We start from the raw sequence: 27,344 nt of genomic DNA, 5'->3' as shown, positions 1-27,344 counted from the left end.
CTGGGATATTTGTGGTTTAAAAACATAAGTATCTTAGCTTTTTTAAAAAATGGCAAGGAAAATTTCTCTTTTTGCTTTTACATCCCTTTCCTCCAAAGGATCTTAAATTAGGGGGGAGGAGGGCTAGCTCAGTGGTTTGAGCATTGGCCTGCTTAAACCCAGGGTTGTAAGTTCAATCCTTGAGGGGGCCACTTAAGGATCAGGGGCAAAAATTGGTCCTGCTAGTGAAAGCAGGGGGGCTGGACTTAATTACCTTTCAAAGTCCTTTCCAGTTCTAGAAGACTGGTATATTTCCTGTTATGTTATGTAAATTGCTTCCCAAGCACTAGTGAATCTCCTATAGCTTCTTTACAGTATTTATAGTAAGTCCTTTGTGAAAGGGATTGTCTCTATACTGGTACAGTGCCTAGCACATTGGGGCCCCAATCAGGGGTGCGGCCTCTGACCATTATGTTAATACAAATATTAAATTGTAATATTAACTCCAGACTGCATATAGGAAACTAAGGCACAGAAAGTGCTATCTAGATTTGGGAGACCCAACTTTAGATTGCTGCGGCCTGCTTTTTCAAAGGTGCTAAACCACCATGGTTCTGCTTAAGTCAGGAACTTTTTTTTGCTCAGCACATTGAAAGTCAGGCAATTTAAAATTGGACACACAAAATCAGAGGGCTTTTGAAACTTTGGCCTTATGTGACTTGTCCAAAGTCACACACAAAAATGTGTAGCAGAGCCTAGGATAGATCCCAGATCTTCTGACCTGCAGCCTTGCATCCTAACAACTAAGTCATGTTTTCTTTAAGTCAAATACTCTAATAATGTAACTATTGTGTTTATAAAGTGCCTCTTGACACTCAAGGAGTTCAGGGTTATCTAGAGTCAATTAAACTGCTGTGATATGCAAATTAATATATAAAAAAAAAATCCAGAACCCACAGCATCTTTTAAAAAGGGAGGTTTTACACAAGAGCTAACATTTTTAAAAAATCTCTAGAAAAGGAGAGTTCTAGGATGATATTTGATAATGCAGAGGGATGGTCTGAACTGTGTGTGTGAGGAAAATGAGTTTCACACTTCATGGACTGTCCCAGTAAAAGCTCTGCCGGTTGCCAATCTACTGCAGGATAGTGTGAGTAGTGATGGCAAGCAGCAGATAAGGTGTAAATTTTGATCAGGGTAATTAGCCTTTGGAACAATTTACTAAGGATCGTGGTGGATTATTCTCCATCACTGACAATTTTAAAATCAGGAATAGATGTTTTTCTAAAAGATCTGCTCTAGGAATTCATTTTGGGGAAGTTCTATGGCCTTTGTTGTACAGGAGGTCAGCGGTTATCACAGTCATTGCTTCTGGCCTTGAAATCTATGAATACAAGACAGAAATGTGTGTGTGTTTGATTAAGTAGTAGAGATGAATAGAGGTCTCTGTTCTGACCTCAGGATTCCCCAACATGTCAGTATCTGAGGTTTTGGTCTGGCCCACAGTAAAAATAGGGGCTAGATGAAGAAAATCACATCTGAATCCAAACTGCTTAGATCCAGGGATATGGTTCAGGTCTGTCTGTTAAATAGTATGTGTTGTAAAGTGCTGCTTAGTGTGAAAGTTCCTCTTTAAATCAGTGGGGTGTGAGCCAGCTCTCTCATGGTGAAGTGTGTCTGAGTGCGTTTTCCATCCCAGTGGAGAAGTAGAGCATAGAACTCCCTATTGATTTCCCCCCTCCCCTCAAACTGAGCCATCACGCTCTGCCTGCCCTGTGTTTGATGTGGAATGTGCCATCTGTGTCTCACATGGGGGGAGGCAGGGCAGGTTTGCAGTCTTGCTGCTGTGGGGGCTGCTCATGACTGTATCTATGAGACCCTCCAGGCACACCCGCATGGGTGGATTTAATTGTCGTCATGTTGACCCTCCTTCCCCTTCACTTCAGCAGCCCTTTCTTGTTATGTTTGCCCTTTCCCCCACAGGTGCTGTCTTACACCTGCATGACTATGCAATATTGAGCGTGGACTGGCTGGTATACAATGCCACCTACCTACCTGACTGCTATATCTGCTTCACCCATGTGGGTACTGTTCAGTTTAAGTTTTCCAAGCCTCAACCACCCAGCCCAGTGCCACCGGACTGCTCAGAGTGGATGTTGCTAGAGACTTACCGGAAGCAGCTGCACAACATCAGTGAGTTTGATAACAGGTGTGTGAGCAATGATCTGAGGCACTCTGGAGTTTTATAGCACTATTATTCTTTGCTTGCTGGTCATTTGCTAACAAGGCACATGTTTTGCCAGGTCACTCTGGCCCATCGTCCTCCTAGGGTGGCTGCTCTGGAAACTGGACTCTCAATTTAAAATTACATTTTAAACACACACACACAACTCTCAATTTAAAATTGCATTTTACACACACACACACACACACACACACACACACACACACACACACACACACACACACACACACACACACACACACACACACACACACACACAGTAACATGCATGTTATAGTTGCAAAGTCAAACAAGCATAAGTTAGGGAATGCACTGTCTATCTTGTGTACTGAATGAGACTGGGTTCCTGTGGAAAAAATAGTACAGTGAAACCCTGCTATAACATGACGATTGAGGTCCAAAAAATTGGATTGTGCTAAATGCGGGGTCGCGGTATTGTGGGGTTTACCATTTCAAGCTGGTCAGTTTCAAGCCGGTCGATTTCTCTTGGGCAGAAAACTACTTTCATGTGCGAACTGCCCATAACAGTAACTGAAAGGGTGCAGCTCCAGCAGCAGGGTACTCTTAGCCATGCAGTGAGAGAGGGAAACACTTGGGGAGAGTAGGGGAGGACGTGCAAGGGGCAGAGGAAGAGTGAGGAGCAGCTAGGAAGGAGAATGGCTCTTCTCACCAAAAGGGTAAGTGGGGGTAGGAGGGAAGAGGCCGTGGGGAAGGCACACTCCTTTTTTTTTTTTCTTTTCGGAGGTGCTCCAGCCTCTTTTTTTTTTTCTTTTTTTCCTTTTTTCCTTTTTTTCTTTTTTGCGCTTTCGCGGCACTCCGGCCATTTTTTTTTGTGCCTCAGCAGCACTCTGGGGTTTTTTTTCTTTTTTCTTTTTTTTTCTTTTGCACTTCTGCGGTGGTCCGGCTGCTTTTTTTTTTATTTTTTTTTTTTTACGCTTCAGCGGCGCTCTGGCTGTTTTTTCTTTTTTCTTTTTTTCTTTTTTGCGCTTCTGCGGCGCTCCAACCGCTTTTCTTTTTCTTTTTTGGCCTGGGGTGGCCGGAGCCACCGTACAATCGCGTTATAGCCGAATTTGCGTTATTGTGGGGCGCATTATAGCAGGGTTTCCCTGTATGTTATCCTGTAATGAAAAACTTTCCCATAATGCATGAGCACAGTCAACCTGAATTCTGGCTTTTCCTAACTTTTGAGTGCTTGACTGTCCAATCTTAATGGTCTTTCAATGTAGGTTTTTCAAAATGTAATATACACAAATATTTAAACAGAGACTGTTTGCTCCTTAGGGCACTGATCACTTATCAGATGGAAGATACCTTGGAATGGAGCATTAATGATTTGTGAGACAGTTCAGACTGAGGAGCTATCAAGCATTAAAATGCCAGTTAGTGCAGCTCCCCTTCCTTTGCTAAAAGCAGAGGGAGAGTTCTCCCTTCTGTTGGGCTAGAGAGCACTGGTTCCCCAGAGCATCTCTTCCTCCTCAGATGGTGAGCTGAGAAGTCAGCAGGCTGAGGAAACTGGAAATGGAATCAGAAGGAGAAGGTGATGCTGGAGCTGAGGAGTTTCTAGGGCTCCCAGACTTGCTTTATAGTAGCAGCAGCAGCACCTCATGGGAGAAGCAGATGTTTGCCAGCAGCAAGTCCCATCTCCATCAGCTTCTTCTAGAGGAAAGCTGTTCCCCTGCTGGCTTTCCACCCCTTCCAAGGTAGAGTGGGGAAAAGGGAGACCACGACACCAGGTCACATGGGGTGCCTCTCCAGAAAAGGAGGAGAGAAATAATAGACAAGAGGGATTTTACATCAAATCTCCTTTTGAAATATCTGAACAGAGGCAATTGCCCTGGATGTTTCAGTATGCTCTGAGGAACATCCCTCGAGCCCCCCATTCTGTTTTATTTTACAGAATACAGACTCTCCCTCCTGATCTAATCAAGAGAACCCCATTTATGGGAATAAGGGTAGGAGAGCACCAGGGAAGTACCTCTGCAGAGGACGCCACACCACATGCTTGGCTGTGCTGGCTAGCAGCCTGCTTGGAACATGAACTTACTTCAGAGACACTTATTGCCATTCAGTGTCCCCTTATCTTTTATTTTACAGTAATACCTAGAAGCCCCAACTGAGTTAAGGCACCCATTGTGTTAGGTAATGTACGGACTCATAGCCCTAGTCTACACTAAGAATTTACATTGGTATAGCTGTGTCTCCCAGGAGTGGGAAAAATCCAGGCCCCTGAGAGATGTAGCCTTACTGACCTAACCCCCAGTGTAGACTGCACTAGGTCAGCAGAAGAATTCTTCCATTGCCGTACCTACTGTCTCTCAGGGAGTTGGATTACCTACGCCCATGGGAGAACCTCTCCTGTCAGTGTACACAGTGTCTACACTGAAGTGCTGCAGCTGTAGTATTTAACATGTAGGCAAGCCCATAATAAGAGACTGTCCCTGCCCCAAAGAAGCAATCTAAATACACAACAGAATAGGGGTTGGAAACAGGCACAGGGAGGCGAAGTGACTTGCCCAGTTCACCCAGCAGCAGAGGCAGGAACAGAACCCAGGTCTCCTGAAACTCAGCATACAGGTTTAGCCACAAGACTGTGCTGCTTCTCACAACCCTTAAGAGGTCCATCACCACAAGATGATGTAATGCAGTGTCCCCACATAAAGTCCAGGCACATGATCACAGCCACCATACTGAGCAGCTCCCCTCGTATTTTGTTCTCTTCCCTGGGTACTAATCTGGGGGTAGGGTAGGTGTTCTGGCAATGGAGGAGTTGGTGTCTTGCCAGGAATGAGCCCCAATCTGCTATGTCTTTCAGTTTCTGGAAACGCTCCCAGTCCCTTGAACATTTGCCCCGCAAATGACCTCCCTTCCTTCTGTTTGCCCTGAGCATCAACAGGCTGAAGGAAGTAAGATTTTGGGGTGAGTGGGAACTGATGGTTAGTTGGGTGCCTTCAAATATGTGTCAAGGGCATATGGCATCTGGGGAAGGTCCAGGCTCTCTTACGTACAAGATGGGGAGGATCAGCAAGCATGAGGGGAAGGGAGAAAGTGTTTCCAGGGGCTGTACCCCTTCCACTAGTTTTCAATGTGAAATTGGAATGAAGGACTGGAAACAGACAAACCAAACAATCCCTACAATCAAACTGTTTATTTTCAAGTTTAAAAGTGGTGTGGGGAAGACGGGTTACTACAACAGCGTTCCTTCCAAAAATTACAGTGTGGTTATGAAGATAGAACCACTTCCTAAAAGTAGGGATGTCATTTGCTATGGGGAAGAAAGGCAGTTGCCTCTCCCCCAACTTTTCATAGGTGTACATCCTATACACCACCCCCTCCACCATTGCAGGATCTGATATAGTCACATATAATGTTCTGTATGTTGACACACAACTTTGCCTCCCTCTCCAGACTATTTTTGAAATGATGCCCCTGCTTAAGGGTGATCTGCAAAGTTAAAGGGATATGTCTTTATCTTTTTTTCTGCTTTGTAATGTAGAGAGGCCCTGGAAGAGTGTGTGTTATTTCCCCCCCACTCCATTCTTTTTTCTGTTTGTTTTTCATATTAGAAATTCAGGTCTTGTCTGACTTGACCCTAGAGTACTCTGTGGGGGCTGGAGAGCTAGTGAAGTGGTGATATTGCAAGAGACTGAATGCCGAGCAACAGAGAGAGGAAGAGGTTCATGGTCAGGGAGTTTAGAAACATTTTTAAAAATCCTCCCCTATTTAATTCCAATGATTAACACTTTGGAAGGACTTTTTTTGTTAAATATTCAGTACCTCTGATGATGTGGTTTAGTTGAGTGCTCACAATAAACATTCTCGGAGACACTGAGGGAAGCAAAGTTGACATTGCTGATATTCATTCATAAGGTGAAAGAGCTCCCTGGCCAGGGCCCAGCATATCTAAAAGATAGGCTAAAGCTCCAGGATGTAGACTTCACTCCTTGAGCACAGTGGAACTTTCTGCCATAAGGGTAAATCTCGTCAGTGTAGGAGATGGAGCTTTCTTGGGTGCTGGTCTCAGGCAATTTCCATGGGAATCAAGAACCATCACAAACCTCACCACCTTCTGCTCCAAGTGCCGGGTGCACTTCTTCAGCCTACTTTCTTTAACAGAAACTCAGAGCAGAGTGTGTGTTACCAAACCAAAACGTCATTGCACTTTCAGTTCTCCCCTTAGAAAGAGAATGAGAGAGAAAATGAACCACGTGATAGATGCTAGTCATGTTACTTAATACATCACCGGAAGGTGCTTAGATACTGTGGTGATGTTTGCAGTGTAAGTACCCATGTAGAATAGAAAACAAACAATCAAACCTTTCAGGCCTTCATTCTACACCATAAAGAAGCAAAACAGACTTTTGTGCAGGTCTCCTGTGATTTTGCCTCCTTGTGCCTATGCACTGCAATAGCATTGTTCAGTACATAGTCACACAAGAACCAAGCAGGGTCTTTCTAGCTCTGGGGTGGGCAAACTTTTTGGCCTGAGGGCCGCATTAGGTTTCGTAAATTGTATGGAGGGCCAGTTAGGGGAGGGGGTCGTGGCCCACCCCCCAGCTCCTATCTGGCCCCCCCCGACTCCTGCCCCATCCAACCCCCCCTGTTGCCTGACGGCCCCCCCAGACCCCTGCCCCATCCACACACCCCTCTCCCTGTCCCCTGACCACCCCTGGACTTCCACCACCCTATCCAACCCCTTCTCTCATTCCTGATGGCCCCCCAGGACACCTGCCCCATCCACACACCCCTGCTCCCTGTTCCCTGACTGCCCCCGGACCCTTGCCGCCCCATCCACCCATCCCTTCTCCCTGTCCCCTGACTGCCCCCTGCTGCCCTATCCAACCTCCCTTCCTTCCTGACTGCCCCCCAGACTCCTGTCCCCATTCAACCACCTGTTCCCACCTTGAACGCCCCGACTCCTATCTACACCTCTGCCCCCCGAACTCCCCTGCCCCCTATCCCACCCCTCCCCCCGGCTCCCTGCCCCCTTACCGTGCTGCCTGGAGCACCGGTGGCTGGCAGCACTACAGGCACGCTGCCCAGTTAGAGCCAGGCCATTCCGCTGCCACCACCATGCAGCACAGAGACCGGGTCAGGCCAGGCTCTGCAGCTGCGCTGCCTCAGGAGCTCACAGTCCCAGTGTCCAGAGCATTGTGCTGGCAGCGGAAGGAGCGATCTGAGGCTGCGGGGGAGGGAGGACAGCAGGGGAGGGGCCAGGGGTGAGCCTCCCGGGCCAGGAGCTCGGGGGCTGGGCAGGACAGTCCTGCAGGCCGGATGTGGCCTGTGGGCCGTAATTTGCCCACGTCTGTTGTAGCTGAATCCAACCACTCATCTGTTTTTTTTTCCCTAGAGAATCAACAATCCCCAGATTTGTCTGCGAAGGTTTTTCGTGGCAGAGTTGGCCTAGTGATTCCTTAAAAGAGTAGCATGTTATCAAGGATTGATCGCTATATCCTCACACAGTTATACATAGGAATAATTAGTTTCAAGGGAAGGGGAATTTGTAAGAAATGCAACAATTCATTTTTTTTACGAGGGGTGTTGGTGGCTTCTTACTAGTTCTAACACAAGAGCATAGGCTACATAGACACAGCAGGTTATATATAAGAGAATCTGTGTAAGGGGCCACTCTTTCTCCCCTATATACACGGGGAAAAAGAGCACTACACATATTTATTGAAGAAGTCTTTGTGTCCAGGAAAATCTATGGAAAAATTACTTTGATAAATAACTGCTTATTGGTCCTTATGTGGAAGTAAACTATGTATGGTCACCTGAATAGACTCATATGGTCACATGAATAGACTCATATGGTCACATGAATAGACTCACATAGTCTTTTGACCCACCCTGAGGTTTTCCTTCAGTGTTTCTACACCTGATAGGGACAAACTCCAGGCTCACCCTACAGGCAGGTGTTCTCAGTTGACCTTCTGAATTTTGAGAATAGCTTTCCTTGAGCCAGTATCTGGGGGAGTTTGCTTCAACTGGAACTCTGCATCTGTTTTCCTAGAGGCTTGCTATGCAGTCCAGGTTCTTCCCACACAAAATCTTTCTATCCTCGCCCGCTGAGCAGGAGCACACCCTCTCTACTTAAGGGCAGTCTCCAGCTGAACTCAGTTAGATAAGCTTCTGAAAAGATGCCTCTGGTGCATGCATTCCTTGTTTCTAGGGTGATGCTCCACTGTCACCACTCAGTGCTCCCCAGAACATGTCTGAAATGTGGAATGCCATTGCATGCAATAATACGAAATACTTCACATATGCCTACCTGGTTAAGGTGCAGTTCCTTTCCATTTAATTGTCTTGTTTCCTGAACAGGATCTTGTGTTGGCTGATGTGTATTAATGGAACGAAGGCCCTGTTGTCATGCCCAAGAGGACAGAGCTAAAGTTGTTGTGGAATCCTTAGCTCTGAATTTCTTGATTCTTGTGCAGTTAAAATCTCATTCTTAGGGTGGTATGAATGTCACTTGTATATAATTTTGCTTTAAAAAATAAAAACAACCCCCCACATGAATAAAAGTGAGGAAGAAGTGCAGCCAGAACCACAGGAAGGGGCTCCTTAAGTGACCAAAAAAGCAACCAGTGCACAAGATGCCTTGTGAACAGACTCCATTTTATGGTCACTCCTTTGAGGTCTCCTGTTCCACCTTCTGACCAGACCCCACACTGCTTGTTTATGAGGTTAGACAAGATCACATCGTATAGCAATAGGACAGTGACTTAATTCTAGACACTGATGCCTCTTGGAACAAGATAATAAGAGTGTGAATCATATCAAACTCTTCTATATAACACAGCAGAGCACTATCGCTAAGCCACCAGGGAAGACATCACACATTAAGTAGCATTAAAGAGCAGTCACAGTTATCAAAGAGAAGCAACAAGCCCTGAGAGTATTCTCCAGTGATCTTCCATCCAAGTACCAGCCAGGCTGAAACCTGTTTAGCTTCTAATATTAGATAAAATCAGACCTACTCAGACTGATAAGACTCAGCTTTTAAGCATCCAGCTATTTCCCCTTTGGTTGCAACTTATGGTAACTCCTACAGTTTTTCCATCCTCAAATGAACCTGTTTACCAGTTATATTGCTATTTTGATTTTATACGTCCAGCTTCAACATTTGATAAACTAATGTTCAGATGGCAAGTTGAAAAGTTAAGAGAGTTACTGCCATAGGAAAAGTGACCACCCAGAGTTCAGGATTGGAGCTGTTTAGAGGATAACTATTACCGCAGTGTAAATGCAAACAGAATTGCCTGCAGCTGCTCACGGTAATTGCAAGATAATCAAGTTTTTTCTATTTCCACCAAACTCTCCTTGTTATTACTACTTGGTGCCCTCTATGCTTGTGGTGAGGAAATGTATGCTCAGGCAAGTTCTGTAAAGTAAACAGAATACCATCCCAGTAAGAAACATGCAGGAACTGAGTCATGCCAGTTGGTTCCCGGGTGGCAAATCTGAAAAATCAAATCCATTGCTGATGTTGGCAAATTATGAGTTTTGGACTGGTATAATGGAGTCGCCAGAATGGTTCAGTAGGACTAAAGGTTGTTTTTTGGTGGTTGTTTTGTTTTTGATAGAAAACCATTTTATTCTGTAGATTCAAAAAGTCACACTTTAGTGCCTTTCTGACATTAAGGAAAGTAACTTGTTTAGTAAGGGTCTGATATTGAAACAATGCCACCTCCTAATGACTAGAGGGTATTACCCTGTTGGAGTTGGTAGAGAGTAGAACTGAGATCCCAATCATTGTAATTAAGGTGATGGGGATGGTTATATTTGCAAGATTAAGTTTTTAACCCTATGTCATCCACGTTCTAATTTGGGAGGCAGAAGGCAATTACTTTAAAACAGTCCCCTCTGTAGTTTAAATTGGAAAGTATTTGTATTGTGATAATATGCCTAGAGGCTCCAGTCAGGAAGTGGGCCCCCACTGGGTGAGACACTATTCTTCATGTTCCTCCCTGTCCCTTCCCCTCCAGTATGTGACCTAAAGCGCACTGCGTAGTGCTGCTGATGCAGAAAAGCTCCCTCACTCCACCTCTGAGGTGGCTGTGGATGGCGGATCCCCATATCTGTACAGCTTGGCCTTTGGTGGAAAGGCCCATATTTAACTAGAAGGGATTTTATTGTTTTGTGACTCCTGGCTACAGAGCTGCCAGCTCATCTTGTGTACACTCCTAAATCCAGCTGTCCTGTTTCTCTTTCTGTAGTTTGCTGAAGAACCTGACTCTGGTGACTGACAACCCTGAGTTGACATACCCAACGCAGGCTTTCATTTGGAGAAGATTTGATAATATCTTTTTCACTGCTTCTGGCCTCATCTGCTATGCACCTGTGTTCAAGGCCTATTTCTATCAGGGACTGTTGGAGCTCTATGAGGATAACATACAGTATGTCGAGATAAGAGCTATATTGCCACCGGTACACACTTTTTGACTTCTCTAATATTATTTTAAAATCTTGTTTCTCTAACTTTTCTCCAGTCCTGTCTTGTATTTAGATTCAGACCCTGGCACAGCTGACCATATGGGGGTGGAAAAATCTGCTTCATTTGAAAGCTCTTTGCTGGGAACTTGGTAAGACAGTCTCCTCAGGGAACCCGGAACCGTAAACCACTGTGTCACCCTTTGGCTCAGCAAGTGAGAGCTTGGCTGCTGCTAAAGTGTGTGGTCAGCTCCCTGACATTCCAGTCTATTTGCCTTGCCAGCAAACTCCTTGAGACGTGCCAGTCAAAACCTTGCCTTGCAGGTAACAGCCAGTGAACCCCAGTTCCTGAGTTCCCCCAGAGATATGTCTCTGCAGTGCCCAGTCCTTCTTCCTGGACACTCACAGGCGGTATTTACGTTTGCTGCCTCCAAAGAGAGGGAGCACACACCAGCCTGGTAGATTAGCAGAAGACTCCTGTTTTACTTCAGTACAACAGCGCTAAGAGTCTATAGTAAAACTAAGAAGAAGTTTAGTAACAAAGTTCAGAGATTTAAGTGGCATGAAACAGAAGAAAAGAGACGGAAAAGGGTTACAAACAAAACAAAAATAACATGCTTTCTAGTGCCTAAAACTTAATTTGAACAAGCTATATCTTGGACTAAAATAGTTCCTCGCTTACAGCTAGCCACCAGCAGCTCCTGCCTCCCTCACCAAAAGGATCCACCATTCATAGGCTCCAAGTTTGTTGTCCCCTATGTCTCCTAACTGATGGAGCACTAGAATGTCCCTTTTTGCCTCTCAACATCCATTATCTTGGCCTTAAGAACCATGAAGACTTCCTTGGGGTGCAGACTCTGTCCCCCAGTTTGTTTCCTAAGCTGTTTCCTCCGCTGCTTGTTAGCTTGATTGCTTTGTTTATCTTGTATGTAAATGTACTTTAACGTGTATAGCTTACAAAGCTTGGCCCAGGCAGGTAAATCCACATTCCTTTGTTTAAGGCAGGCTTGTTTATCAAGGCTATCCCCAAAACATATTTTAGGAACATTCTTTCCTGCATAGATACATAGCTCTTTGTACAGTATCCTCAGAGCAGATATTCTGGTGCTTTCTGCCAGCACTAACATTGGAATGGGGAAAAAAATGACACAGATTTGTGTGTTTTGCTTTGTGGAGGATGGTGATTGGCCAGTATTGCTTGACCTACTGGTCCCAATGTCTGTTGTTGTGGCAGCTGGGAAGAGAAAACAGTTGCAATGTCAAAATGCTTTTGTTGTTTATCAGTGTCAACATTGAAGTGGATCCAGTTTAACTACTGATTTTTTTTTTCTTCCTGGCGCTGGACGCAGTTTGGATTTCTGGCCTTATACACCTGCCATTTTTAATTTGAGCCACAGACTACTTCAGAATTGTTCTACCTTTCCTTCAAAGTTTAGTAGTGTCACTTCTTTCTCCTCACCATCCTCTGCTCTTTTTTTTTTTTTTTTTTGCATGTGCTTATTCTTTCCACAGGTGTATGAACTGGATGGGACCCAATACAATGAATCTTGGTCTGTGGCAACGTATCAGGAGGTGACGAAGCAGTTTGTTAAGGATCACCCTGATTTTATTGGAGCAAAAATTATATTTACAGCACGCAGGTAGATGCTGCTTGCATTGGGCGAGTGTGGAAGTGTTCTATGTGTAAATGGTCATGCTGTCTTGCAGGCAGGAACAATTAAGTGGCACAAGCGGTTACAACAGAGAGACCCTGGAAGTGATCCAGATTGCATTGCTTCCAGTGTAGTGAGGCCTAGAATATTAACTCCTGAAATGCTTTCCAGCATATAAACACCTGCAGGTGGAAATGACTGAGGGTGAATGTGTACAGTTGATCATAGAAGCGACTATGTGTACATGTAAGATGATTGGGGTTCGTTAGCAATGATGGTATATATGGAAAAGTGATTACTCTTGAGTTGAAGGGAGTGGCAATGAGTGAGCAAGGAGGCTGTGTTTCTCTGTGCATGCACATGAGAAGTGAGTGTGTTTTATCAAAGCCATACATTTTCTCTCCCTGAGTCTTGATGCATCATCTATTTCTATGGAAGCAGGAGCAACAGCAGAACAGCTGGGGGGTTGGTACTGTATATTTCAAAGCTCCTTCAGAGACCCTGCAAATGCTGCCTTCCCAGAAACCTTTATACACATTCAAATCCAATAGACTCCGATGGTCTGTAGTGGATTAATTTTAAAACACAATTAAAATGGAAAAACTCCAGCAAAATAATACACAGAGCATGTTTAAATATTACCTATACAGCTGTTCTGGTTCTGCCCCTCATTGGCTTATTGATACAGGGCAGGTTGGCCAATTAGTCCCAAACAGTGTGTATGATGCTGGTTAACTCCAGTCATTTGGGCTTTTCCTAGGCATTTATGTGGTTTTTTTTTTTATATTGGATATTCCCTTAAGGCTCCTGGTCATAATACAGACAGAACCTGAGAAATTGGTTCCATGGAAATGTGCATCAGCACCTTTCTCTGTCTCTTGATTTTCAGAAAGCAGAATGTTACTGAGATTAAAAAAGCCGTCAATAAGGCCATGGCCCTCCGAGCCATGTTCCCGAACACTCTGGCGGGATTTGACCTGGTATCTTTGTATTATTTCTTACTTGATTTTGTATTTAATATCACAAGGGCTGAGTTGTGATTATTGGTACAAAGAGATTTCAGAGGGGAAAAGCAGCAAAGCATGCTGTTGAAATGCTGCCCCACTGTCTTTCATCCTGCAGGATCCCAAATAACTTTGTTTGCATAGGCATCAGCCACTGCAGTGCAGCCGCCTCTGGAGAGAAGTAGCTATAGAATGCCTCACAGCTATACTTTATAACTGCATCTAGGAAGTGAAGTGAAAAATATTTTTTTAATTTAAACTGCAGATGAAATTGAGGTGGGCAGGATGTAATTTGGGGAGTTGGAACTTGGCCAGGAAACTGCCAAATCTTGTAGAAAATGCAGTGGGATTTTCAGTGACCACAAGTAGTCTTGATCTCTGTTCTAATCAGGACTTCAGTGCAGTGTCTCCTGAGACTCTGTAGGTATGTTACTAAGTCTTTACTCAGAGAAAAGAATGCCACCTACTTAGTCACGAGTAGCTGTATCTGCAGCACAAGATGTGTGCTGGCCATTACTATTAGGACTGAGACAGAGGAAGAGTACCTAATGAAACTACCGCAGAAAAATGGGATATAAGTTATCTTTTTCATGACACCAAACACAGCATCTAAAACCTGATTATCTGTCAAGGTGAAAAGCAAGGGAGCAGCAACCAGTATCCTAGACTTTCTGCAAATTCATTCTCAAGCTGCTTTTGTGTTCGTTGCTATCTCAAGAGCTTTGGTGGGGATTGGGAATGTGTATGTGGGGACGAGTGCAGAAATGTAGGGAATTCTGTTACTGGTGGAGATGCAATGGCAGCAACATGCACTAGCATCCTTACTTGCTGCACTATGCGCTTCTTAAAAACATGTATATGACTTATCTTTTACAGAGAGGGCCTGTTCCTGGCTGTTGCAAACCAGGATAACTCTGTGGAAGTCAGTCAATGGAACTGTGCTAGTTATTACCCGTGGAGGATCTGTTTAACAAAAAATGGGAATACAGTACAGGAATTTCAGATGGCAACGTAGGGTAGTTTCAAGTCAAAAGACTAGTGATCACTTGGAGAATGTTCAGAAATGTCTTTTTTCTTCTCGGCAGGTTGGGTATGAGGATGAAGGACACTCTCTGTGGGACTTGAAGGATGCCCTGACCATTCCACACTCCCAAGGAGTCAATTTGTCTTACTTTTTCCATGCTGGTGAGACTGGTAAGCATAAGAACACAGGCCATGTGGGGGAGTGGATACTTGGATACTGAGGAGGAGAACTGGTGGTCGTATCATGAGAAGTGGTCTGGTATTTTCTGTTTCCCATCATTCTTCTGCATCAGCAGATGATCAGCTCACTGCCATAGCACACTGGATGGTTCCTCCCAGTTTCCAGGTTCCACATCCCTTACATGCTCCCTCTCTCCCATTGTCTTCATATCCCTCACCACCACCTCTACCTGTGTCTGATACTCATTGTCCTCTGCACTTGTCTTCTGCATTGAACACACTGATTTCCTCATCTTGGGATGTTCCTGGGCCTATTCTTCTGGAGTCAGACAGCAGGAGGTGCTGCTGGTGTGGCACAGCCATCTCCTTCCCAGAGACGTGTGATCAGTTGTCTCCTCCCACATGCACCAGCACCAGAGAGGGAATGTTTGAGGCCATCACCAGCCAGAGTCATGTTTTTAAGCCTGTCTGTTAATGAACATTACTGAGTCAGCTACATATCTTAGCTTAAATATGTTTGTTCAAATAATTAAACATACCCTTTGTCCTTTATTGCTAGAATAACATGTTTACATGCAATATATTATTCACCCACCAGATGATGTGCGGTGCTGTAGAGAGTTCCAAGCTGGGTATAGTCCCTAGTAGACAAAGGAGACAAGCCATGAGGAAGCCTGTTAGTTTGTATTTGAGGCATTTATTTAAAAAAATTAGAATAAATCAATTACCTGTTTGAGAAGATCTGTTTCCATATAACATGGCAGTGATTTGGATCCATCTTTCTCTCTTCAGACTGGCAGGGCACCTCTGTAGACATCAATGTGCTCGATGCTTTGCTGTTCAATACCAGTCGAATTGGCCATGGATTTGCTCTCATTAAACATCCAATAGCCAAGAATTTGTCCCTTAAGATGGATGTTCCTATAGAACTCTGCCCAATCTCCAACCAGGTAGGACCTACCTGAGTGGCCTTATGTCTCAAGTCAGGAGCTGGGACCAGAAATTTAGAATTTGATAAATGACCTGCAGCATAGTGTTGCTCAACATATATTGGTCTTTGTGTAGAAATCAGTTAAGAGCAGGATGTATCTGTGTTATCCTTTACCACTCTCCAGGTGCTTTTTATCCTTCTCCATGACTGCCTCTCCTGTCTCATTGGCCATAGAAGGTCATTCTGAGAGGGAGATACATTATGTAGAGGATATTTGCATTTTTGGAAGGTGGGATGTTCTAAAGAACGTATTGTGGGGAAGAGGGGACAGAGGACTACTGGAGACTGAGTCCCTGTCCTTTAACTCAACCATTATGGAGACATTCTCTGCTCAGTTTAATTGCCACACTTGTTGGAAATTACATATGGTCTCTGCTTTCTCTTTCACCTATTCCCTTGTTATGGTCTCTTTGGTGGATTTTTCCCCCTTCAGAGCATAACATTAGGAATATGCATACGAACTATTATTATGATTATTTACTTGTATCGTGGTAGTGTCTGGAGGCCTGTAACAGGAAGCTGGTCCTTTGGGTATGTGTGCAATCTAGCATGGCTTCTTACAGGGAAGTAGCTCCTTTAAGACAAGAGTTTTGGGACTTTTAGTTATTAGATGGAGCACATGTCTAAGGGATCAGGTTACTTGGGATCATATGTCTGTCTATGAGAATATATAAAGCAGAACTCTTGATTCACTCTGTGAAGCCTTGTCTAGATTAGGATTTGTAAGGTGTTAACGAAAACATGTTGATAGTCTAATGTAGACAAAGCAATGCACATTTAACATGTGTTAAACAGAGTTAAATCCTGGAGGAGTTTAACACATGTTAAAGGCACACTGCTTTTTTTACACAAGGCTGTTAACATGTGTTAGCTAATACCTTACAAATTCTACTCTACAAAAGGCTGGGGAGACCGGGGTGAGAAGAAGACAGCTCTCCACTGTGGAGGCTGGAGGCTAGAGGCAAGGAGGGACTTGGCCTGAAACAAGTGACAGTGAAGCCTCAGGAGAAGGGCCAGAAAGGAGTTGGAAAGCCTGGGTAACAAGGGTACAGGGTGAGTTCTTCCTGTGTAGGGTAGATATTTTTTGTTTCATAGTATTAATTAACAAGACCCCACATCCACTGTGTGGTGTGCAAGTACCCCAGAGCACAGAAGTAGGGAAAACTAAGCTAGCCATACACTAAGATAGCAGGTCTGGGGAAGGAAACCCTGTCACAGGCTCCAGACCCAGTGTACTAGGTGCTGTACAAAGATATGATAGAAAGACAATCTCTGCCCCAAACAGCTTCCAAACAAGTATAAATATATACTGAAAATATCTGTAAGAATAACCCATACTTGCTTTTTCCTCTCCCTCATCCCAAGGTCCTACTGTTAGTAGCAGATTTGAGGAACCATCCTGCTGCTGCATTGATGGCAGAGGGACACCCCATGGTGGTTAGTCCAGACGATCCATCTATCTTTGGATCAAAGGGTGTGTCATATGACTTCTATGAGGTGTTCATGGGCATCGGCGGGATGCATGCTGACCTGAGAACTTTAAAACAACTGGCACTAAACTCTCTAAAGTAAGCACATACTCTCGCACTAGGAGTGACATCTGCCTGCTCTGCAGAGAGCCACCTTATTCTGTTTTCAGCCCGAGTCTCCTCTGTCACTCAGGCTGGGGTCCTGCTGACCCAGTCCTCCCCATGTCTCTCACAGAGCAGTGTAGCAAAGCGAGACTCGCCAACACGGTACCTCCTGCTGGTCATCCTGGGAATTAGCTCTTCCAGCCCAGAGCACCCTCTGCTGGTGTCTTGCCTGCCGCTGGCCCCCGTATCCCTCCCAGACCCTGGTGCCCCTCTACGTCCGGGTTCTGCTCCCAGCAGTAACCCACAATTTGGGTCTCCCCAACCCTCTATCCCCATCTTGCCTCTGCAGCTATGCCAGTCACTATCTAGCCTCTACTCACTGGGGCAGACTGCAGTCTGTAAACCACTCATCATCAGCAAGGGGGGTTGAACCAGCTGCCTCTCTGTAGCCCCTGTACCTTTCCTGACTTTTAGCAAGGCCTGCAGCCTGGGGGTTTTCCAGGCTGGAGCTCCCCAGCTCCTCTGGCCTTCCCCCAGCCCTACTCCACTCCAGGTACCCTTTTCTCCCAGGTAGTCAGTCCTTCTCTCTTAGAAGCTAGAGAGAGAGTCTTCAGCACCTGCTTCACAGCACTTTCATAGGGCCAGCTGTGGCCTGATTGGGGCGTAGCCCCAGCTATGGCTGCTTCTCCAGTCAGCCCAGCCTTTCCCAGCTGCAGCCCTCTCCAAGGCTGCTTTTAACCCCCTGTTCTTCAGGAGTAGGGTAGCTGTCCCACTGCAGGCAGGATTTGAGGGGCTTGGGGTGTCTCTTTCCCTCCCCTTCCCTCCCCTACTCCATCCAGTGCCAATTTACCTATGGAGCCTGGCCTCCAGCAGGAGGGAGAGAGGTGATTTTTTTCAAGTCACTTTTCATTTGTTTGAATTTTACTTAGTTGTATATTTTGCAGAGCCCATTATGCATCCTCTGATGGCTTGGCCAATATGCCCAATGCATTCTGGTCTGCACCTGAAGCTTTGTCTGTTTTCCCAAAGCTGATGCCCAGGCCTGTATCAATCCTAGACAACCTACCGGGGTTTGGAGGACAAATGTGGTACTTCCTGCCATTAGGAACAGGTGACAGAGACATTTTTAATCTTTATCAGAGGCAACACAAAGGGTTAATCTTTCCTAGCTTCCTGCCTTTTCATTTTGGATTCGGATCCTGAAATAGTTTTCCCTCCCCAAGCACCCCAATCCCATGTCTGATCCTCACTCTTTTTGATCCCACAGATACAGCTCCTTGCCGCCAGGGGAGAAAGCCCAGGCCAAACAGGTCTGGCAGAAAAAATGGGACCAATTTATAGCCGACCTCTCCAATGCTTTTCCAAGGGAGCTGTAGTGGGGAGGAGGCTCCTCTAATGTCTGCACGGTGGGGGAACTGGGGCTACTGCTAATGCAGAGAGAATTCTTTTTCTATGTCACTTGAGCAAACAGCGCTCAAGCTGTGGCCTGCAGCTGGGTGATTTTAGCCAACTATAGGTAATAGCAATTGCCCACACCTCTATGCATTAATGTCTTTGGGTGCAGGTGAAGCAGAACAGTGAGCCTTTAAAACAGAAGCAGAAAGTGCTGTAAATGATCAAAGTAACTAAAGTCAAAATACCATTAAAATCGTGAAGTGCTTACTCACTTTTTAATTATTGTTAATGGGAGTTTTCCCTGAGCAAGGACTTCATGATTTTGCCTCACATCATTATAAAATGAATATCTCCTCAGGAAACGGCTAGTACAAACATCCCACCATCGGAGCCCCTTGACTTTCAGCAGGGCAAGGATTGAAAGCGATTCTTGTCTGAGATCTGTAACTGGTTATATTTGACCCTGGGCCCGGTGCCAAAATAGTACTGCTAGACTGAGGAACCAGTTCTAAGGTCTGACATCTCAAGACATAAGGGCTAGAAACAAGCTGATGGACCTGTACAAATACTTTCAAAACTTGTATACTTTATTAAGCAGGGATCAGAAAAGAATGCAAGCACTGATTGCTGAAGGGAGATGCACTTCACTCTGGGACCCACCTTTGTAGGGATTTCAATACACTTTTCAATTGGAAAAGAACCCCTGCCTTCAAGAGGTATCTCTCAGATCCATATTAAATAAAGCACCAATCCAGCACTGGAATCTACTAGTACAGGCCCCTGCACCCATATGAAGTACTCTTGATTTCAATGGGATTCAAAATGTACTGGCAGATCCCAGTGCAGGATCTGGTCCCAGTGTGCCTTCAGTGAGCCCCTGAGTCCATAGCAATCAGATCTCTGATGTATCAAAGAATTAGTCCCTCGATATGGCTTCAGTACAGTGCCGGTGACATTCACAGTTATCAGCTCTGTAGAAGAAAGACAAACGCAGCAACAGCACAATTTAAATAGTAACTAGATAGAGCCCTTTGAAATAACTGTGACAAAAACTAAAGTAGAAGTGATTATGCCAGTATGATTTCAGGTCTGACAGTTTTGAATAGAGAAGGCTTAAAAAAATTCTGATTCAGATGTTGGCTGTCTCAATTAAATGGATTTAGCAAAATCCTTCAATATAAGAGTTGTGGGGTCAGATCCTCAGCAGGTGTAAATTCACACAGATCTGTTGACTTTAGTGGAGCTACACCAATTTACTCCAGCTCAAGGTCTGCTCTGGAAACCTTAAAATGTTCTTAAAATTGTTCCCAGTTAACGAAGTCTTTTTCTCCAATGCATAAGACTTGGTAGACCTGTCATTTCCAGGTCTGTCCACCTCAGGTTAATTACTTCGTATACTAATTATCCTGAGCTGTCTGGCCAAAGTGTTTGTTTTCACTAATCTCAGTCACAATGCTTCAGTAGAGCACAAATATATTTACCACAATAAGTGGTTCAGCTGTATTGTGTGCATGCACGGTACTCACATTTTTAAATAATCCAAACTCCATGGAGCGTATTTTTGTGTATGTATATTCCCATGCAAAAAATATGGTTAATTTAAGGTTACTAGACCACACAGCCCACCAATCCAGACCATAAAAAATGCAGAAGTAAGCAATGAAGTCCATTTAACATACCATCTACACCTCACTCATCAGTTCCTTTCCAACCACAACTACCTCCATATCATAACCCACAGCTTGCATATCTCTGCCTTCCTCCTGAACATCCAATAGCCACTCTTAAACTCCAGTCAAGTTTTATTGGTTATATGTTCACATTTTCATTAATATGGGGTTATTGTGGCTCTCATAAGTGATAGAGTATTTCATTCCGTATTGATGTGAGTGAGTTATGGGACCACATCACAAACACTGGCTGTGAAACATGCTTTTATTGTAATATTTGGAGAAACCGAAGTGAAAGGGGTATATGTGTTAATGACTGGTCTAAATTTAGGTCCTTCTGAGCATGCTCAGTGGATTTCAATTTGCTACATGTTAGTGGAGAAGGAGCCTATAGTCACCAGTGAGTTGGGTCTCTCTTAGGTGTGAATCTTTGATACAGGAGTGTAATAAATGAAGGGTGTGGTAGCTCCCTTTTATGGACACCAGCCAGCTAGTAGCTATAAAATCTTTCTTAGTAGCTGTTCTCCAATTGCTCTACCTGTAAAGTGTTAAAAAAAGTCTCACTGCTAGGCATAGGTAAAAGGAAGTGAGTGGGCACTTGGCCAAAAGAGCCAATGGGAAGGCTAGAACTTTTTTAAATTGGGGGAAAAAAAAAAAAAGACTCCACTTTGTCTGTTCTCCCAGGGAGAGGCGGATAGGGTAGCAGTTATGCTGTAAGAAGCTTGGGCCAGGTATGAAAAATCATCAGTATCATACCTAGAAACTACTCATTTAAAACCCCAGATATCTAAGTAGATCAGGAAATGTCTAGAAAGAGTGATTAGGTTTATCCCTTTTATTTCATTATGCCTTGGGGATTCCTCTGCGCTAACCCCAGGCACTTTTGTTTTGCTTGTAACCTTTAAGCTGGACCTCAGGAACGCTATTTTTGGTGCTTAATCCTTGTATTTGCTCTTTTCTGAGTTTCCCACATTTATTTTCTTTTTTTTATTAATAAAGTTCAGCTTTTTTTAAGAACAGAATTGGATTTTTGTGTCCTAAGAGGTTTGTGCATATGTTGTTTAATTAGCTGGTGCCAACAGCTGATTTCCCTTTTTTTTCCCTCAGCTCTTCCCCAGGGGGGAGGGGAGGAGGAAAAGCTTGATGGCACACCACAGGAAGGAATTCCCAGGTGCGCCTTCCTGGGTTCTCAAAGGGGTTCTGCACTTGGGTGGTGGCAGCATCTACTAATCCAAGGTCAGAGAAAAGCTGTAACCTTGGGAGTTTAATACAAGCCTGGAGTGGCCAGTATTAATGTTTAGAATCCTTGCAGGCCCCCACCTTCTGCACTCAAAGTGCCAGAGTGGGGAATTAGCTTTGAAGGGGTGAAAATGATAATATTTCTGTACAACTGTGAAAAAAGCAATGAGCTGTTTAACAGGCTCAGCAATATCCCCTCCATTTCCACCTTGGCAAAAAGCCTTTAGTAACAGCAGTAGTGGCACATACATGCCATACTTATCTTCTCCTGCGGGCTTGAATCTTTGATGGCCTTTTGGCCAGCACCATTGCTCTAGCCATCACCTGCAAGCATTCTCTGCAATGTCTGCTCTACCGTTGCCAGCTCTGGCAACCAATGTACCCCCACCTTCCTATGAAGGATCCAGTCAAATGTCTGTCATGAATCATGATGTAAGTGTTCAGGGACTCTTACTTCTTGACAGTCAGTGTGGTGCAAGGCTCTCAGTGCCTGGAACCTTTCAGTGGATGGTACTCTTCAGAATTATAGGAAGGTTTATACTGTGCAGATCTGATGGGATTTGAAATTCTCTAGATGCTTAATGCAAATAAATGAAGTGTTGCCTTAAATGGCTCATCTTTGGACCAGTGACCAGTCCAGCGATTGCCCTGCCACCTGAGGTATCCCAGTTTGGATTAGGTCTGCTTGTAGACACTTCCCCATCACTATCCCAATCAGACTTTGTTTTTAATGTAGTAAGTGAATTGAATGGAGGGCCTTGACTTCTCTGTATGTGAATTTCCACTATGTTTCTCCTTGTATTTCTCTTTGAACAGGATCTGTACTCTCTGTCAAGATCAGGTCTTCCAGAGACCTTTATAGCAGTGGATGAATTTCACCTCAAGAAGGTCCTACAGCCAGTTCTCTTGAGTGACAGATGGAAGGGGGAATGGCCTGGACTGCCTCCCTGCTGGGGAACAGTCCTCTCCTTTAGTTTGCCTTATATTAGAGATGGGCCACAAAGTCTGGCTCCAGAGCCAAACCTCCCCAACTCCAGGTGTGTTAACATCCAGGGATTTGGGTTGACTCCTTATAATGAAAGGGTCAGACATATTCAGGTTAGGATTCAAATGTCCTCAGAGTTGAGAAGTAGTTTGGATGTGGGGTTTGGTTTAGAGTGACCCATCGTTTATTATTCGTGATGGTGCCTAAAGAATCCTGACACCACCCTCCATATTATACTCAGGGCTCTACAGACATGTAGTAAGTAATAACTCCTACTTTCTTTCTTTCAACATTTAATAAACTTAATAAGTTTTAAAATCTGTTTCCGTGGGTTTCTTTCTGTCTCTTGCTCTTTAAAAAAAAACTTTTTACTTCAGACTTAATCCTGAGAGGTACAATAGGAGTTGAAAGTGCATGGGGCTTTTCAAAATCATGCCTCTAAATCAGGGATTCTCAATTTTGTTCAACATGTGTGCCAAATCTCAGTATAGAGTTTGTCTCATGGACGCCTCCTGTCCCATTTACAATTGCCGAGACCACCTCACCTCCCATGTGTGTTCACGTAAGATTCCTGTGGCAGCTACAGCAATTGCCTACTTGGGAAAGTAAAAGGAATTATCGAATAACAATAATATTTAACAATAATAATATACAGAGTTGCTTGTCAGTAGATCTCACAGCTCTTTACAAAGGAGCAAAAGTTTCATCATTATAATCTCTTACTCTATGTACATCAGTATTTTAATTATTATTAGCAGTATTTTTAGCTTCTTTTAACAGTTTATTAGCTGGAATCAAAGAAAGGAGCAGGCACCATGTGACCAGCTCAGCAAGTTTGAGGACCTCTGCCCTAAGCAATAATGATCAATGGGGACAGCATTTCCTGTCAGTGAATGAACAGCTGGAAGAACTGAGGGGCTGAGATGGATCCTCAGGAAGTGTTCAGATATTGTAGAACAGAAAACCCATGGGGCCTTAATCTGCCACTTGCTTCAAATGGGTTTTATTATGACTACAGCAGGCCCCACACTTATTACCTTTCCCCATCACTCATATTTTGTAATATTTCCCCTTTGGTTTTATTTGTTTGAATGGTAAGTGGGTAGCTCTTCATTATAAATGTATTGTATTGTGATCATATTTGTATGGTGTTGCACAGTGGTCTGAGTGCCTTGGCTAGGAAGTACCTTAATAAATTAAATGTTTATGCCCTGATCACTAATAGCCAGGAAATGCCTGACACATTTGTGGTTGTTAGGCAGGCCATTCGTCTGGCTTTAACAAGCTAGATAGTCTTGTTTTTGTCTGGTTTGTTCCCTGTCCAGTGCTGATGTAAAACCAGACGTGGTTTTGTCTTGTAGCATGCACAGAGGAGGCCATTTTGCAGAGTACCCTGCTCCATCTCTGCCAGTAGGATCTCTCATGCATTCTGTGTGTGAGGTCACACTGGCAGTGGTGGGGTCATGCAGGTGGAGACGGGGACAATGAGGCCCACATCCTGTATTCTGGGCATGCATCGTAGGGTGACCATCTTTGCTGGATGGAAATAAGGGAAAACCACAACGGAAAAATACTTTATTTTAAGGAACATTTTAGTGAAACAACATGTCCCTTAGCATATCATGTATTTTCTCTCACGTGTGTATTTCCATTGTCCTCAAGTTTACAATGCAATTAAGTACCATTTTAAACATTAAATTGAAGTTTATCAGTTTTAATGTTTCAATAAATCTTAAAATAAGGGACAGGTAATCACTCTAAGGACAAATCAGTTAAATAAGGGATGGTCCCTTAAAACAAGGTACACATGGTCACCCTACCACTGATGTCACAAATCATGCAAATAAAAACATTAAAGAAGGAAAATAAAATAGCTGCTTTTTAAATGGTTGAAAAAACTAGAGTTAAGCCCTTAGATCTAAACTTCCTGTCAACTACAATCTCAACAATGGGACTGAGTAAATTCCAGTTCCAAGTTTTTGTGGCTGACCTTTAGAGCACAGCCCCACCTCTAACCATCACACCTGAACTCATAATGCTATTGAGATGTGGCCCAATCAGCAACCACCACTCAGCCTGCCTCAATACATGAACAACCCCTTCTGGCCTTGGTCACTGTATCAGTCTCTCATTGCTAGGAAAAGACCAGTTCTTTGAACAGAACCTCACAGCCATGTGAACAAACAGCAAACAAGTCCTGTAATGTCTAATCAGGTAATTAATTTCTCTCTTTTTTCTTTTTCTTCTTCAGAACTTTGTGTTTTCAGCAGTTATAGCTTTGATACTGACAAGAGGGTCAAGCATCTTCCCTCTATTAATAGAGAGGATGGGTGTGAACCCTCACCATTTCTGGCTGGTCACTAGTTTCTGGTAGTGACCTCCCCATTGGTCATTACAGTATATGAAATGAATTTTAGTATATTTTTCTCTCCCTTTGACTTGCCCATCACTAGATGAGCATGGTGCAGGCTGAGCAACTATGCAGGGCTGTGCAGAGGAGGAGAGGCAGAAGGCAACTGGCTGTCCTACCACTGGTAGGGATTCAAGTCATTAGAGCCAGTGTGTGGGAGGAGGAAATCCAGCTTAAATGCTGGCTCTTCTGAGGCTGATGCTAGAAGGCCAATAGGGCAGGGTGGTCACTGGTGAAAGGATCTACAGGTAGGTATTACTGTGCCTACTCCTCCTGCTATAGGACAATCACTTGGGTTGCAGACCATACATAGCCCAAAAATTAGGGGTCCAAGCAACTGATTGCTTTGTCTGTTGTTAAAGCCAGGCCTGGAGAGAGAAATCTGGGTTTAAACACTGGTGCTGAGAGTGAAGAAGGGAAAATGGGATCAGTGCCCTGGTGGTGATGGGTGGAGCTAGGAAGAGAAAGGTCTGGTGTTCCAGTGGGGTGGTGCAGGTGAAGACTCTGAAGGTAGCGATGATGGGGTGCTGTGGAGTGGGAGCTGGAATTTGGCAGCTGCATTGTGTGGGGAAGGAGGATTAAGGCCCAATGTCACCCTACAGGAAAAAAGAACCCTCTCATTGGATTTAATGGGAGTTTTGCTATCCTGTGAATGGGAATTGATCCAGAAGGGATTTAGTGCAGAGATGAGAGAATCAAGGTATGGCAGCTGCTGATGATGGAATTATCTGGATTCAGCAGCCAATGGATGGTGTGTGTTGAGGGGCAGATATTTGTTTGGCAGCCATATTGTAGTAGAATATTGTGAATGGCATGCAAACATCAGCTTGTTGGATTGTACCTCTTTTTATAAATAAGCCTGTCTCCTTTTCCCACCTTTACAGGAACATTTGCTGTAACTGGCTGGAGGGCAAACATCATTTGTGGGAGCCTGTCCAAATGCAATAACTCTGTAGTGAGCAATGCTGCTCCTCCTCCACCCCCCATCACAGAACCAACCCCCATTGCACAAAAGGCTGATCTCTGCATTAGTCATATGGAGTAATGAGCATAAAGACATCTGCCCCTAGAACATGGTTCCAGCACCCACCCTTCTGTGCTGAATGTAAGGCCCTAGTTCAGTTCAGCATTTAGAAGCTTCAAGAAAGTGTTACCTAATGCCAGCCACTTTCACTGACATGATTCCTGGGCAGAAAATACTCAAGAATATATGTACCCAATCAAATGTTTCTTTAACAAAATATTAATATATTTTGGGAGGAAACAGCCCTTTCAATCCGGGGTTACTGAACCTGTAATTTTAATGGGGACCATATGTCTCCAATAGGAAATTAAAGATTCTGAGGCTGTTCTCACAACTGACCTGAAAAAATGACAGCAAGAAAATTTCAATTTTTGTTATAAACTATTAAAATATATCCCCATATTAAATGTAGGCACTTTAGATCTCTTTCTGCTACCGCTTCCAGAGGGGTGGCCTTTTGCTAAGATCATTTATATCCGTTTAACATTCAGTATGTTCTGAGAACTTGCAATGAGGATGGACTTAGTTAATCAGTGGGCATTTTCTGTTTTAGTGTTGTTTACTGAGTGCCAACAGCATGCTAATTTCTTTAACTGTGACCTCCAACGTCTATTACCTTATTAATGCATCAGTGGTTGTATTCTTGCGGTACAAAGTGACACCTGCTGGCCAGTTAGAATAACATTGTCTTTGAATTCCTGGCACGAATGAAATGCAGAGTGATCTCTGCAGGTGGTGGGAGACATCTGGTGTGGGGTATCAGAACTCACAACTGGTCTGTTCTTAGAATGTGGTGAACAACGGGTCTGAAAATTAAGCAGTGTTTTCATCCTGCTTTTTACCCTGGATGTACCAGGATCTGCAAAGCAACCTTTATACTAGATTTTCAAAATTTATCATGAAAAATTACCAGCCTGGACACAATCTACTTGCTGCCCTTTGCCATGGGCATGGTGATGAGAATGAAAGTATTTGTTAGTTGAGGGTGCCGCACTTTGTTGCTTCTGTAAGCTGAGTTTGTCGCACATACCTGTGGTTACTTGCAATCTTCCCCACAAGCTCTCTATGTGCCACCTTCCCAGCCCTCCCAATTCCAGAGGCTCCCTGCAAACCCCCCCTCATGCCACAGGCTCTGTGGGCCTCCCACCTCTGTTCCCACTCTGCCATCTGCCGGGGCTGTGTGCCCCCAGTTCCCGCTGCCTCCCCCGCTCATCCCAGGCTCTCCCGTTCTCCCCACCACCTGCGGTTGTGTGCGCCCCAATACCAGGCGCTCAGGGCGCACCCCCATTGGCTGCGTTTCTATCTCGGCCAACAATGGCCACAAGGCTCCTCCGACGCCCAACCACTGAGCTCAAGCGCGGGGAGAAGAGCCCCCGCCAGGCCGTGCGCGCTGCCCTGTGACGCCACGATGGTTTGGGCCGGAGAGACGTCATCTCACCGCACTGTGACGTAAGAGGCTTTGTGCCACCCAAGCTGTGGGGCTGGCACTTGTTAGCCTCTGCAGGGCTCGCAGCCGCCACCAGGGCGCAGGCGCGAGAGCCAG

At 44.5% G+C, this 27,344-nt stretch overlaps 2 protein-coding genes across 3 annotated transcripts in view; one reads left to right on the top strand and one right to left on the bottom strand.

The window, feature by feature from the left end:
* The window catches only part of ADA2 (adenosine deaminase 2), a 58,335-nt gene extending 37,387 nt beyond the window's left edge, over positions 1-20,948 (top strand). For both annotated transcript variants that reach the window (XM_050920882.1, XM_050920876.1), the window contains 8 exons: positions 1,963-2,188; positions 10,441-10,651; positions 12,167-12,294; positions 13,196-13,286; positions 14,396-14,504; positions 15,306-15,463; positions 16,870-17,072; positions 18,346-20,948. In XM_050920882.1, coding sequence (XP_050776839.1) covers positions 1,963-2,188; positions 10,441-10,651; positions 12,167-12,294; positions 13,196-13,286; positions 14,396-14,504; positions 15,306-15,463; positions 16,870-17,072; positions 18,346-18,454 — 1,235 coding nt within the window. In that variant the 3' untranslated portion in view covers positions 18,455-20,948. The remainder of the gene's footprint in view (positions 1-1,962; positions 2,189-10,440; positions 10,652-12,166; positions 12,295-13,195; positions 13,287-14,395; positions 14,505-15,305; positions 15,464-16,869; positions 17,073-18,345) is intronic.
* The window catches only part of CACNA1C (calcium voltage-gated channel subunit alpha1 C), an 882,295-nt gene that overhangs the window by 27,065 nt on the left and 827,886 nt on the right, over positions 1-27,344 (bottom strand). The gene's annotated exons all lie outside the window — the stretch shown is intronic.

The sequence above is a fragment of the Gopherus flavomarginatus genome, chromosome 1, assembly GCF_025201925.1.
Source record: "Gopherus flavomarginatus isolate rGopFla2 chromosome 1, rGopFla2.mat.asm, whole genome shotgun sequence".
Lineage (NCBI taxonomy): Eukaryota > Metazoa > Chordata > Testudines > Testudinidae > Gopherus > Gopherus flavomarginatus.
Note: the sequence above shows the minus strand (reverse complement) of the source record. Positions and strands in the feature narration are given on the sequence as shown.